At 41.0% G+C, this 14,384-nt stretch overlaps 2 protein-coding genes across 6 annotated transcripts in view; one reads left to right on the forward strand and one right to left on the reverse strand.

The window, feature by feature from the left end:
- Positions 1-3,762, forward strand: part of PLPPR5 (phospholipid phosphatase related 5) — a 465,309-nt gene extending 461,547 nt beyond the window's left edge. For 3 of the 4 annotated variants that reach the window (XM_021088656.1, XM_021088657.1, XM_013997347.2), the window contains one exon: positions 2,540-3,762. In XM_021088656.1, coding sequence (XP_020944315.1) covers positions 2,540-2,572 — 33 coding nt within the window. In that variant the 3' untranslated portion in view covers positions 2,573-3,762. 4 annotated transcript variants of the gene reach the window in all.
- The window catches only part of SNX7 (sorting nexin 7), a 217,522-nt gene that overhangs the window by 20,922 nt on the left and 182,216 nt on the right, over positions 1-14,384 (reverse strand). The window lies entirely within an intron of this gene.

A 14,384-nucleotide genomic window follows, 5' to 3' on the forward strand; every position in this document is an offset into this window, starting at 1 on the left:
AATGGGCTTTTATTTATTTATTTAATTTATTGCTTTTTAGGGTCGCAGGTGCAGCACATGGGGGTTCCCGGTCTAGGGGTTGAATCAGAGCTACAGTTGCTGGCCTACACCACAGCCACAGCTACACCGGATCTGAGCTGCGTCTGCAACCTACACCACAGCTCACGGTAACGCCTGATCCTTCACCCACGGAGCAAGGCCAGGGATCGAACCTGCAACCTCATGGTTCCTAGTCGGGTTCATTACCACTAAGCCGTAACGGGAACTCCCTAAATGTACTGAATCCAGTATCTCCTAAATCTCAATAGCACTCTTCGAGTTATCTGTTCAGTGCCTTATATTGAAGCTGCCCTTCTGCCCCTGTTTGGGACAGCCCCCGTTTAGGCTACGTGGCCCTGAGCATGAATAGCATCCCTCCTCCTCAGCAGGTGCAGGCTGAGATGATAATTTATATGCTCTCCTGACAGGCACTGCACATTCTTTGTCACCCTCTCCAGCTTGTACCTGTCCCTCTGCTTCTCTTCTCCCTTGCCTTGGTTATCAGTGATTTGTTTCTGATACTTTGCTTTATTAAGGTATTTTAATATTTCAGGTCTACCTTCCCAGGTGGTGGCTGTCGCCTTCACTTAGGATCATCTAAAGCAAATTTAATGAGCCTTGGGGACCCTGTATTATTTAGGTTAAGGAAACACTGATACCTTTCTAGGCCAGTGGCCTTGGAATGCTCTCCATTTTCTCTCTTTTTTAAAAATCTTCGTTCTTTTTTTTCTACTGTCACTTCTTCACCTTTTCCCCTCCCGCCAGTTGCTAATGACTGGTTAATCTCCAATTAATATTTTAACATCTTTCCCACAATCACTGCGTGCTAGGTCCTGTACTGAAACTCTGTGTATCAGATTGTATTTTCTCAGTTCACAGATTTCAAGTCCCCATGGGGCCACTGGAACTAAAACTATGATGTTCTCTTTCCACAGTTCTTATGGCTTTTATTCAATCATAGTGTGTTATGTAACTGACAAATCTTTTTGTGTCCTAAAGTCATGTTTCTGCTTTTGTAAGGAAAACTCAAGAAAACTTAGAGATGAGCTGCTGAATTTGCCAGTATGTTCATCGTGCATTTTTTAAATGGGAAATTAACGTTTCTAAGGGCTTGGGCGTTAGTAAAAAGGTCAGCACACTCTGCTCACTATTGACTCTTTCTGATATTGTTCTCCTCTAGGTTTAAATGGGTCAGATCTAGAAAATAATGCCTTAAGCAGTCATCCTTAGTAATAGTATTCTGGTCGTGGTTAATATGCCTCAATTCAGTGAAAGTGAACTTTAGTTTACTCACACACGTTCAAAAACTGTTTTAGCCATTTTAAACACCCTCATTTGAAAAGAGCTACATGCACATGGAAGATATCTCCCGGCCATGCGTCCACGATGTGAATTCTATTTATGATGTCTGTCTTTGACTTATAAAGAGTCAAAGCTACTATGAAAAACATTCAGAACAGGTAATATGATGGTAAAACCTTTTGTAATGTTGTTGTTTTTGGTTTGGGCTGTCACTTCTGTTAGCTCTCGACATGACCTAAATATGTGACATGATTGATATGTCATATAGATTTCCACTGCAGTGTTTCAGCAGCCCTGGTATATAACCTGTTGCATGTCTGAAACCATGTATTTTATTTATTTATTTTTTTTTAGGGCCACACCCACAGCATACGGAGGTTCCCAGCCTAGGGCTTGAATCAGAGCTGCAGCTGCTGGCCTACATCACAGCCACAGCAACGCCAGATCCGAGCCATGTCTGTGACCTACACCACAGCTCATGGCTACACCGGATCCTTAACCCACTGGGCGAGGCCAGGGATCAAACCCAAAACCTCATGGTTCCTAGTCAGATTCGTTTCCACTGCACCACACTGGGGACTCCTGAAACCATTTAAATATTAGCCATTCCACAGGGTTTCTTTGTACACAATTCTGTGGCTTAAAAAAAAAAAACATTAAGGAGGCTCCATGAAGAGTTTTCTGGTTGAGGTAAACCATGGAGATGGAGTCTGTCGTCTGGATTCATGCATCAGAAAAGAAGTATTTGAGTAGATCTTTGTCAACTAGCAAATGCCATTTCAGTCTGAACATTTCGCCACTCATTCTACGCCATCTGTCTCGCAGGGAGCAATGAATCTGAAACTCCACCACGCAGCATTAAAATTCCATTAACACGGAACAGAATAGTCACACGTCCTGCATGGCCATTTTTCTCTCTCCAAATTTCAGGGTTAATTTTGAAGAAGGCAGGTATAGCATTTTCGTCTATTTGGTTAATTAAGAATATTAAGGAAAATATATAATTAGCAGCTCAATGTATGTAATAATATCATATCACTCATTTTACTAAGGCTATCTGTCCTTGCAGTTAAACATACCTGGGGTACGGATTTCTATTCGGCTAATGCTTCGTTGTAAAAGCTCTACATCTTTGACAGAGACAGTCCCCCCGAGGCTCTGACTTTGTCTTTCCTTTTTTTTTTTTTTCTTTTTGTAGAACCACATCACTGCCTTTGCGGAAGTCACATGATATTGATGCCGACGGGCTCTCCCTGCACTGGACATCGTCTGTTTTCACCACCCATTCCAAGTGTGTTTGATTACAAAAAAAAAAAAAAGCTTATAACATTGTCTAATAATTTCTATCATTTAAGATTCAGTGTCACCGTATCTGTGTCCCCCACTAGACTGTGAGCTCCTCGAGGGCAGGACTGTGTCTTTCTTCTCTGTCTCCCCAGCACCTGCAGCAAAACCTCACACAAAGTAGGTGTTGCCTACAAAGTGATGCCCCATGAACAAATTCTGAAATAAAGTGTTCACTTTACTTTCTCATAGAACCACCTGAGACGATGAGAAAAGAAACCTTTACCCAAGTCATATTTCTGTAAAAAAAATCCCTCCATCTTGAGCTCGTTAAGCTTTTTAATTTTTCGTAGATGTTCTATTCAGCAGTATACCGTGTTTCATTGAATGGACTTTGAAAGTCATGGGGGCGTTTATTTCACTATTCAGCATGACCTTATTTCCGTTCTAACAGATTTCAGTGTGTGACGTTACTTTACTTTTAGAAAGTATGTTCTCTACTAAAATGATGTTTGCACATAATATTACGCTATATTTCACTTAAAATACCATTCCTACTATAAATTCTAAGACTGGTGCTTCTGCTTTTGAAGGGGAAAATGCCAATTTTTACTGTAATATGTAATGTATCATAATTAAAAATTATTTATTTGGATTTCTGTTCCTGACAGTTGTGGTTTAATTGTTGACTTATAGTTTTTAAATGCAGGCAGTGTTTAGAATAGCCTACATGACTAAATCCAGCAATGGTACCTGTTTATTGAGCAATTTTCTACTGACAAAAATGTCGCAAGAGTGGTCAAAGGCTCCATTCTTAGGCTTTTTACCAGTCAAGTTTCCACATAATTTAAATAGGAAAGAACCACATCCAAACAGTCTAATTTAAATTATCCAAATACAAATGTTGTTAATGTCTTTTACTTTGCATATACGTAGTACTTTGTAGTTTACAAAGTACATTTTCATTTATTATTTCATTTGATCTTCACACGAACCCTGGCTCAACATGAAGAGTGTGGCTTTAGTTGGACAGACGAGGAAAATGAAGACAAGGCAGAATAAACAGTCTACCCAGCTCCACACTACTAGTCAGAGGCACTTAAAATTTCAATTCGGCTTTTCTGACCCTGAACTAGTTTTCTTTTTTCTTTTCTTTTTTTCTTTTCAGGGCCACACCTACAGCAGCATATGGAAGTTCCTGGGCTAGGGGCTGAATCAGAGCCGCAGCTGCTGGCCTACACCACAGCCATAGCAGTGCCAGCTCTGAGCCGCATCTGTGGCAATGCCGGATCCTTAACCCACTGAATGAGGCCATGGATGAGATTGAGCCTGCATCCTCGTGGATACTAGTCAGTTTCAAAGCCCGCTGAGCGCAGTGGGAACTCCCTAGTTTGGGTTTTAATGCATGCCACAGCTGCCATATCATTTTGGACACACTGAGGCTTTTCAGAAGTCAGTGGAGTCCAGGGCAACTACTTATTTATTTTTTTTTTTTTTTTTTTTTGCCTTTTCTTTTAGGGCTGCACTCAAGACATATGGAAGTTCTCAGCTGAGGGGTGGATTGGAGCTGTGGCTGCCAGCCTACACCACAGCCACAGCCACACGGGATCTGAGCCGAGTCTGCGACCTACATCACGGCTCACGGCAATGCCGGATCCCCACCCCACTGATCAAGGCCAGGGATCGAACCTGCATCATCATGGATCCCATTGCGCCACAATGGGAACTCCCCTACTTATATTTCAAAAATCGAAGAAATGCCAAAATAAAAGTTACAAAAGTTATGCTGTATTTTAAACATCTGTGTTTTAAGCATGAATCCTTTTGAAAACACAACAACATACTAGCCATTTTATAATCTACTTAAAAATAATGTCAAGAGATTAGATGTAAGGTCTTTCAAGTCAAAACTTAAATCAGATGTCTTTCCTGCAACCCTCAGCCCCCTGCCCGAGCCCCCATCCCTCCAGAGAGGCCCTGAGGGATCCACCTTACACAGAGCATGTGGAATTAAGGATGAGAATCCTGACACCATAACGAAGATGAACTGGACTATGAGAAAACCATTCGGAGTACCCCTCAACAATAACTACAGTTTTCAAAGCTCTGCGGACTAGCTTTGTCTTATCTGAGAGGTAGTTTTAATTGACTAAGAAGATGCTTCCTAACCTTGACAGATGAAAGGAATTGCACTTTTAATTTTCTCCCTAATTTCAACACAAGTCAGAAAATAAATATAACCAAAGACTTATTTCTAAGTCACTGTGGGAGTTGAAGCACTTATGGTAGGGCCAGAAACACAGAAAACAATTCATATTTCTATCTTTCAGACTTGTAGAGCAAATTCAATTCTGGTGGAAATTTAGAGCACACAAAAAAGCTTAGAACGCCTTGACCCTCTTTAAAGACTTTTTAGGCAATAACAGTGATGGAGAATTCACTGGCAGGGCATGAAAGTGGACAGAATGATCTAAGAGCGAGGAGGCAGGGTTGCCAGCAAGGCTTAAGAGTCAGGTCAGATGTCTCAGTTCTAGCATCAGTTTTCAAGGAACCAATTGATCACATTTTTCCTATTGGAAGCCTTAGTTATATATGCATACATAAGTGTTGCATCTTTGTACTTTGCTAAACCTGGTCTGAATACAGGAGTTAAAAATTGCTCAGAAGTCCAAATCTAAACCAGGATCAGAGTGAGGTCATCTGTAATATTTAAATGTCATGGACCTAAGCTTGTGCAGTCAATGATGCTGCCCACCAAGGAATTCAGAGAAATAAAAAGATACACGTGCATAAGGCAAAAAGCCAGCAAAGAGCCCTTAGCCATGATGCTCTTACTGAGAATAATGAAAAACATATGTAAGAAAATATTAACTTGTAAATATGTACATACATAGCCTAGTAAAAGCCAGTGAACACATATCTTTCTGATAAAGACATCTTTTTATTACACTTACTTGGGGCCCAGGTCAGTATAAATTGGTCAGCCTGAAAATTTCAGTAGTCTCTGTTTGCATGGCAGAAATTCTGCACATGTTTTATCTGATTCCTAAGATTATTTAAAAGGCTCTTTTATGTTAAAAGAGAGGTGAACCTTCTTTGACAGACTTTGTCTACCCCGCTTCTAACTGGGCCTCTCTTTTCTCAGGATCTGTCCTTGCCAAATATCTGTTACCTTTTCCGTACAGTTTCCGCTGTCAAAGAGCAGTAGGGGAGGAAGTAATTCTCTGCTGTGTATTGTATTTTTCAAATAAAATGTTAAAAATTAAATCCACGAAATCAAGTTTGAGTTCGTTTTCTTCCCACATATGAATTCTTTCTTGGGGGTAGAGGAATAAAGAGCGCTATCGTGTTGGAAGTCAGATAGTCAGCGTGCCTGCAGGATGCCTGGGAGGGATCCCAGTGGTTCAGCGTGGACCAGTTCTTTGGGCAGGTCAATGACCCCTCCATCCCGTGCACCCTCCTGGCATCTCTTCAACTTCCTTATTGACAAATGGGATACAGAGCAGGTACCCAATCTGCCTCCTGTGTATGAGCAAGAGGCTAAAGAATGGATGTCAATGACCTTATTCTTGCCTCCAGAGCACCATTTATTAAATTCTTCATCGCATGGTCTAAAAAGTTGCCCAGGACACAGACCCAATGGTTCTGTTTATCCCTTACAAACTTTGATCTCCCATTTGGCCAGTATGGTTTTTCTAATCAATTTTGGTGAGTTTTGATTCTTTTAAAATAGCAATTAAGGAAATATCTTCCAGATTTTAAGTGAATGATTCTCTTTGAAGAAGAAAAGTAACACGACTCATATTCTTCTCTCTTGTCCCCTTCACTTTAGCTTGTAGCTGGTTCTTGGTCTGACAGAACCTCAGGACATGATCAAAGTCTAATACAAATCAAGGGTTCTCTCCCTCCTCTCAGATGTGCGAGCCATGGATGGATTATAGGATCTAAATTCTAAACTCAGACGGCAGTTTTCAAAACTGTGACCTTGCCCACAAGGACTGCCAGATAAAAAAGAAATATGTATAGATGAGTGGGTCCACAAGCACAGCCAACATTTGACAAAAACTCCAAGTTCACATCTCTAAGATGCCAGTCTTAATTAACAAGGGTGATTCTTACACCACCCTTCAGCCTGATTACCTTTATATTATTACATCTACAAATGCGTTTCCATTTTCATTTTGCACTGAAACACTTTAATTTGTAGAAAAGGGGGAGAATTTTTTCTTCATAGGAGGGAAAAAAAAGTGTATTTTTTTTAAACAGCTGCACCCATGGCATAGGGAGGTTCCTGAGGTGAGGACTGAATCTGAGCAGTAGCTGTGGCAACATCAGGTTCTTTAACCCATTGTGCTAGGTGGGGATCAAACCCATACCTCTACAGCAACCTGAGTCGCTGCAGTAGGATTCTTAGCCCACTGTCACAGCGGGAACTCCAAAAAAAGTGTATTTTTAAAGTGATATTTAAAAAAAGAGAAAGAAAAAAACCTTTCCAAAATACTGAGACATTTTTGAGTATTAATTAGATTTCCCTAGAGGTATTGTTACTGCTCAAGAAGGCTTTTCCGTCTTCACTCATTCAGCAAATATTTATAGAGTGATTCTGGACACCAGGTAATGTGCAACGGGCTGATGAAACAAATGGTTAGAAAGACATGGTCCCTACTCCTCCATGTGGGATAGTTCAGCAGCCTTGACTTGACGGTGCTCTAAGAGGTCTGTTTAAAGTTAAGGTGGGAGAATTGGCTTGGAGTTTACCAGCTACTTACTCTCAGGACTGAGCAAAGGACATTTTTATAGATTACAGTAAGAGCTAAAGTTAATTAAAAAAAACCTTTGCCTCTAAAAACGGCATTGTATTATTTGACCATTGCTGAGGTTTTAAAAAGTCCTAAATGCCATAATAATAAGCACATACTTTTCTTCACAAATCTATGGTTCAGCCAAGCCATTTTTCTCATCTGAGCTGGCTCATATGCATATGAGACCAGGCTGGCAGTTCTGCTGATCTTGGCTGGATGTTCTTCCATATATGTGGTCACCTGGCTGTAGGCTAGTCTAGGATGTCTTCACCTGGGAAATGGAAATATTCTCTACATGGTCTTTCAACTCCTTCAAACTAGCTAAGCCCATTCACATAGGGGCCAAGACAGAGCAGAAGTGAGCAAGACCCTGGCACATTGTCCCTTTCATCCCATTCAGTTGGCTAAGGCAAGTCCCAAGGCCAGCCAAGTTCCAAAGGGTAAGGAAGGAGCTGCAACGTCACACTGCAAAGGGGTAGACACAAAGACCAGTGGAGAACAAGGGCCATTTTGTGCATTCATTCTACCACAGGCTTCTGCAGCTAAACGTAACATGTTCAAGCAGTGCCGAACTGAACTGAGGTGCTCAGTGTGTAAGCATGGATCTGTTCTGATACACAGGAGAAACCCACAAATGCAACAGAGAGCAAGCTCACTGTATCGGATCCAGAAGGACCACCTCCTCAATATCTGGCTATACCTCCAGAGCCTTTGAGATAAACTAACTAGAGAGCTGTTCATTCAGTATTTCACTGAGAACACAAACTCACCTAGGTTTTCCCAGAAAGCCTTCCTAGTTCTCCTGTAGGCATGAGAGAAAGAGAGAAAGAGAGTGAGAGAAAAGGAGAAAACAAAAAGCATCTGAGCAAAAGGAGCAGGGAAGAGACTGAAGCAAAATGACACAATCTGAAAAGAAACAATAATGAACACATAAGACCCGGTTCTGATACATTGATTGTGTAGGTATGTATGTATGTGCATGTGTGTGTGTCGTGTGCATGTGCTTGCTTTGTGCAACTCTGGTTTTTGAAATTCCAGTTGCCATGGTGCTGTGGACTGAATAGTCACGTCCCCTCAAAATGCATCTGCGAAAGCCTGACTTCCCAATGTGATGGTATCTGGAGAGGGGACCTTGGGAGGTACTTGATGCGAGTGCCCCACGAGAGAGCTTCTTCCTCTCTCCCTGCTCTCTCCCATGGGAGGACACGAGGAGACAGATAGCCACAAGCCAGGAAGACGGCTCTCCTCAGACGCTCCATCTGTGAGCACCTTGATCTTGGGCTCGCAGCCTCTAGGCCCGTGAGAAACCAATGTCTGCTGTTCGTGTTTGCTATTGCTCAGTCTGTGGTGGCCTGTTCCAGCAGCCCAAACAATCTCAGAGGCAAGGTTTAGTTAAATAACACCCCTTCCCCAGGAACAGGGTCCAGTTTTTGTCTGTCATGGTAGAACTGAGCAATCGCATAAAGGATGTTGCTGCCAGCTCTTCAGCTCATAAATCACTAAGTAAATGACACATGCACATAAGGAGCAGTGACCAGTCATGTCACCTTTTTCAGAGTTGGCCAGTGGTCAATGGCACAGGTGCCATTCTGTTCACGCTCAGATAGCAAAGCGTGCAGTTGTGTCAACCCTTTATCTCCCCGTGGTAAATCCACGTGGTATTTGTTAAAAATATATAAATTGAAAGAAAGAACTGGCCAACAAAGATGGAAGTGCAGCAAAGAACAAGAGGTGATAGTGCTGACAACAAAATTCAAAATCAAACGTAAGTGGAGCACTGGAAGGCACCGCTGATGATGGGAACGTGGACACAGCCACCACCGTCTGAGAAACGCCATGAACGCGGCCGAGGAAAAGCGAGGTGATGGTTAAAAAGGGGGAATGAGACTGTGATGAAAACGAAGATATCCCAGAGAAAGCAGGTCTGACAAAAACAAAATCAAAAAAACCCTTCACATTAAAGGACCTCTTGGACATTATTTCACAAAATTGAAAGGGCAGAGGATAAGGAATATAGAAAGGACTATAGCAATTAGTCAAAGGCGGGAAATACTTTATGCAGTACGTTCTACGACAAGAAGAAAGCAGCAAATACTGTTCAAGCTGCTCTGGGTAAGTTTTTTTCCAAAGAAATAGAATATTGAAGTTTCAATGTTTCTAATGTTTTAAAACACAGTGTACTAAGTTAATATTAGTTTTGTTAATTTTTTTCATTTTCCTACGTACGTAAAATTGGCAGTAAGAGAGTTTTTCATGTTGGACAGGAAAATAAAGGTGGTAGATTAACTGTAGTATTTCCCCTCACTTATTAAGATCTTTTTGCCTGGATTCAGTTTGCACGGTCATTTTATTTTTATGGTCCCACATTGCAAAGACAAGACTGCCTGTCGGTATGGATATGGAGATATACTATCTATCTATCTATCTATCTATCTATCTATATAGATATATATGCAGTTTGTATAAAGAGACCTAAATAGAGACTCATATATAAACATATAGAAAGAGACATAGCTAAAATCCTTAGTTTATATAATATAAAGATTTCTTTTGAAAAGAAATGTTTTCTATACTTTATATTAATATATATGGACTTTGTAATCTCATAATTGCTCATTGCTCGATCTCTTTTTTAAATTTTTTTATTGAAGTATAGTTTTATTGAACACAACATTGAACAATATTGTGTTCCTGTCAGGATATGGCACAGCAACTCAGTTACACACACACACACACACACACACATTCTTTTTCAGAATCTTTTCCCTTATAGGGTATTACAAAATATTGAGTATAGTTCCCTGTGCTCTACAGTGGGTCCTTGCTGGTTACCTGTTTTATATATAATAGTGTGCATTATTAATCCCAACCTCCCAATTTATACTCCCACCCCCCTTTGCCCTTAGATCTTTTTTTTTTTTTGATAGGCAAGAAATAGATTTATTAAGATAGGATGCCTGTGAGAGATGCAAGCAGGCAGGCAAGGAGGCTCTGCCTGAGGATCTGGTGGGCTACAGTTTGATTATCCAAGGGGAGTGGGTGGATCTTTTTTTATTGTGATTATTTGGTCACTTGTTTTGATATGATCAAATTAAGAAATACTTACTTTGATGGACACATCGATGATTTTTTTTTTTTTTTGGTCTTTTTAGGGCCACACCTGCGGCACATGGAGGTTCCCAGGTTAAATCAAATTGGAGCTACAGCTGCTGGCCACAGCCACAGAAACTGGGATCCGAGCCACGTCTGCAACCTACACTACAGCTCATAGCAACGCAGGATCAACCCATTGAGTGAGGCCAGGGATCAAACCTGAGTCCTCATGGATACTAGTCAGGTTCGTTATAAACGAGCCACGATGGGAACTCCTGATGGACATGGCAATGGACAGAACTGTATTTGTATTATACATTATACACATAATACGAATACACTATACATAGTATACATTATAGAATGTATCCCAGCTATTCAGACTATTCGCTAAGAGGAATGAGAGACTTAGAAATGCGATTTTTTTTTTTTGCAAATAACTCAAGCTTGATACTTTAAGTAATCTTTTCCAAATTCTATTGTGCACCTTCTGGCTCACTACATAAATATACATAACTTAACCTACCTAGCCTTTTGAACACGAACCATCTTTTGTGCTCTAATAACGTAAAGTTTTGGGAGTTACGAAGAGCTATGTAGGGGACTTTTTATTCCTTTGATCTAAAGAATTTCAAAAGCTTTTGATTGTGGAGTTTTTTTCTATTCACCCACCTTCTTATGGCTTTCTCTGCCCTCTGCTGTTAACTCTCATTATTTCTTGTCTTAAATGTATCTCTCTTAGCAAAGCTTACCCACTTCCTGTCTGCTAGGGCACTGTCAGCTCAGGCTGCCGTAACAGAGGCTGCGTGGCTTACACAACAGAAAATGATACTCTCACAATTCTGGAGCCTAGAAGTTCAAGATCAAGGTGCCAACAAGACGGGCATTGTAAGGCCTCTCTCCTTGTTGCAGACGGCTGCCTTTTCTCTGTGTCTTCACATAGGGAAAGAGGGAGATCTGGACTCTCTTGCTCTTCTCAAAAGGACACCAGTTCTGTTGGAATTAGAGTCCACTCCACTCATGACCTCATTTAACTTTAATTACCTTCCCCCAAACCCTGTCTCCAAATACAGTCACCCTGGAGGTCAGGGTTTCGGCATATGAATTTGGGGGTGGGATGTCATTTAGCCCATAGTGACCCTCCACTGCCTTAAAATTTCACCTCTTACAGTTGTGTCCTTCAGAAGTCCTAAAGATGCCATCAGAACACAGATAACCATGGCAATATTTTATGTCAAACTAAGCCATTTTGGGTAAAGCGGACTCTCCTCTCTTATGAAATAAAACATGTAGGCTTTGAGATAGATGCTTTCACTGTTGTTACTCTGACTTATTTGCTGTGCCGCTGATTTCAGACGGCCCTTTATGGTTTAAATCAAAGTCATCTGATCATCGAAAGTGGGGCCATGATTAATATACATGTTGCGGATAAGTACATCCTGGGGTACTTTTTTCTCACTACTAAAAATGATAAAGTATAACATGAGATTTCTGGATGTTACGTTAAGGCATAATCTGTAAGAACTCAGATGTCAAATCATGAGGTTTGCTCTCTTAGAAAAGTTCTTTAAGCATATGGTCAATATTAATACAGGCCTATAATAAATGAAATTTAAACCTTTGAGAACCTAAATTGCAATGCGCAAATGTGAAATTTCGATGCTCTGAAAATAGCAAGCTCTCTTAGCCAGCTTGCTTTATTTGTGGTTTGTTGCTTTGTGCTAGAAGAATAATTTGTCTATTCCACCAAATAAGCCAAATGATATGGACCTGGTATTTTTTTAATTGGAAATTCATAAGACATATGTTGACGGCATCTGGGATCACATCCATACCATTTTAGATGCTTTCATATTTTCTGAATACTTGGTCCTAATTTTGAAATGCTAAAGACATATGCACATACCAGCTGGGCCACCATTAATTGAGATTCTAACACTGTTCACTTTAACAATATATATTGTAAAAAGATAACGTTGCAGTTTTTCAACTCCCACTTTTTTTCCATTGTTTTCTGGCTCTTTCTAACTCAAGAGATTTCCAGGAATATTGTAAGGACGACAGAAGCAATAGTAAGGTAAATTCTCTTCAATCCAGGTTAATCTAGATGTAATCACAGAATTGTTATATGCTGTTTATACCCTTATATAAGCTCATGTTTATTTTAGAATCATGTCCCCCTAAAATTAATGTATCAAAATCCTAACCCAGGCCTCTCAGAATGTGACTCTCTTTGGAAATAGAGTCATTGTAGATTTAATTAGTGAAGATGAGGACAAACTGGAGCAGTGGGGGCCCCCAAGATGACAATATGGTATCTTTATAGAAAAGGAAATTTGGACACAGACAAACACGCGCACAGGGAGAATGCTATGTGAAGATGGAAGGAGGGAGTTAAACCAACTGTACTTCAATAAAAATAAAAAAAGATGAAAGCAGAGATTAAGGTGATGCTTCTACATGACAGGGAACTCCACAAACTGCTAGCAAACAGACAGAAGCTGGTGAGAGGCACGGAACAAATTCTTCCTGACAGCCTTCTGAAGGAACCAACTTGCCTACATCTTGATGTGGGATTTCTAGCCCCAGAGCTGTAGAACAATACATTCGTCTTATTTATGCTACCCAGTTTGCAGTACGTATTTACTGCGGGTAGTGCTCTGGAATAGCGGAAAAGCACAGTCAGAACCAGGTCTGAATCTCGGCTTCTCCACTGCCAGTTCTGCGATTTAGACCACACTGTTTAAACCTACCGATATCTGCATCCATTAGGTTACACCAGATTTTACTACAGTAACAGTTAATGCTCAAATATCAGCCCCAAAGTAACTACTCTTTATTTCTGGTTCACACAGCATGTCTCCCAAGCGTGACGTGGAGGTGCTAATCTATTTAATAGCCAGCCTAAGTTGAGACCAAGACTAGCAGAGAAGACATTATTTGGAACTTAGGCATTAACTATGACAGAGGGGGAAAAAGAACAGTGGTGAGTGTGCCTGGCTCTTAAACAGCCTACCCCCACTAAGACGCATATCACTTCTGCTGTGTTTTCGTTTTTGTTTGGCTTTTTAGGGTCACAACTGCAGCATATGGAAATTCCCAGGCTAGGGGCTGAATCTGAGCTACAGCTGCTGGCCTGCACCATAGCCACAGCAACACAGGATCCGAGCCGTGTCTGCAGCCTGCACCCCAGCTCACAGCAATGCCAGATCCTTAACCCACTATGCAGGGCCAGGGATTGAACCCACAACCTCATGGATACTAGTCAGATTCATTTCCACTGTGCCACAACAGGAATTCCCCTGCTCACCTCTTATTGGCCAAAGCAAACAGACCGTGCTTGGCCATGCTTGAAGGTCACGGACTGAGAAGCAGAAAGGAAAAGATGGCATCATATATCTAAACAGTCTCTAGGGCCAGCCATCAGCGTCGACATGATTATGAACTGACACTAATTACATCCTTCATATTTCCATTCAACACTGTCTAGCCAGGCTCTACTCCATGCCACGTACTATCCAGATAGCAACACACATATGACAAAATCCCTCCCTCCAGAGAGTGTTCATTTTATTGGAGAAGTTAGTAAAATAAAGACTATAAATGTATAATAGGATTTCAGATACTTAAAAGTGTTACAAAGGGAAGTGAAGCAGGACAGGGCTATTGGGAGACACTGGGGTTGGAAGGCAGAGCTAAGGTCAAAGTTTCAGGCAATGAGCAGATATTTCGTAGCATGGTGCAGAGCAAGAAACACCCAAGAGGTGTTTCGTTCCTTTCCCCAGCTCTCTAGATCATTGGCATCAATAACAGAAGGCAAGGTGAATTTTGTGACTATTAAATATAGAAGAAAAAGATTAAAAT

This window comes from Sus scrofa, chromosome 4 (assembly GCF_000003025.6).
Source record: "Sus scrofa isolate TJ Tabasco breed Duroc chromosome 4, Sscrofa11.1, whole genome shotgun sequence".
Taxonomy (NCBI): Eukaryota; Metazoa; Chordata; class Mammalia; order Artiodactyla; family Suidae; genus Sus; species Sus scrofa.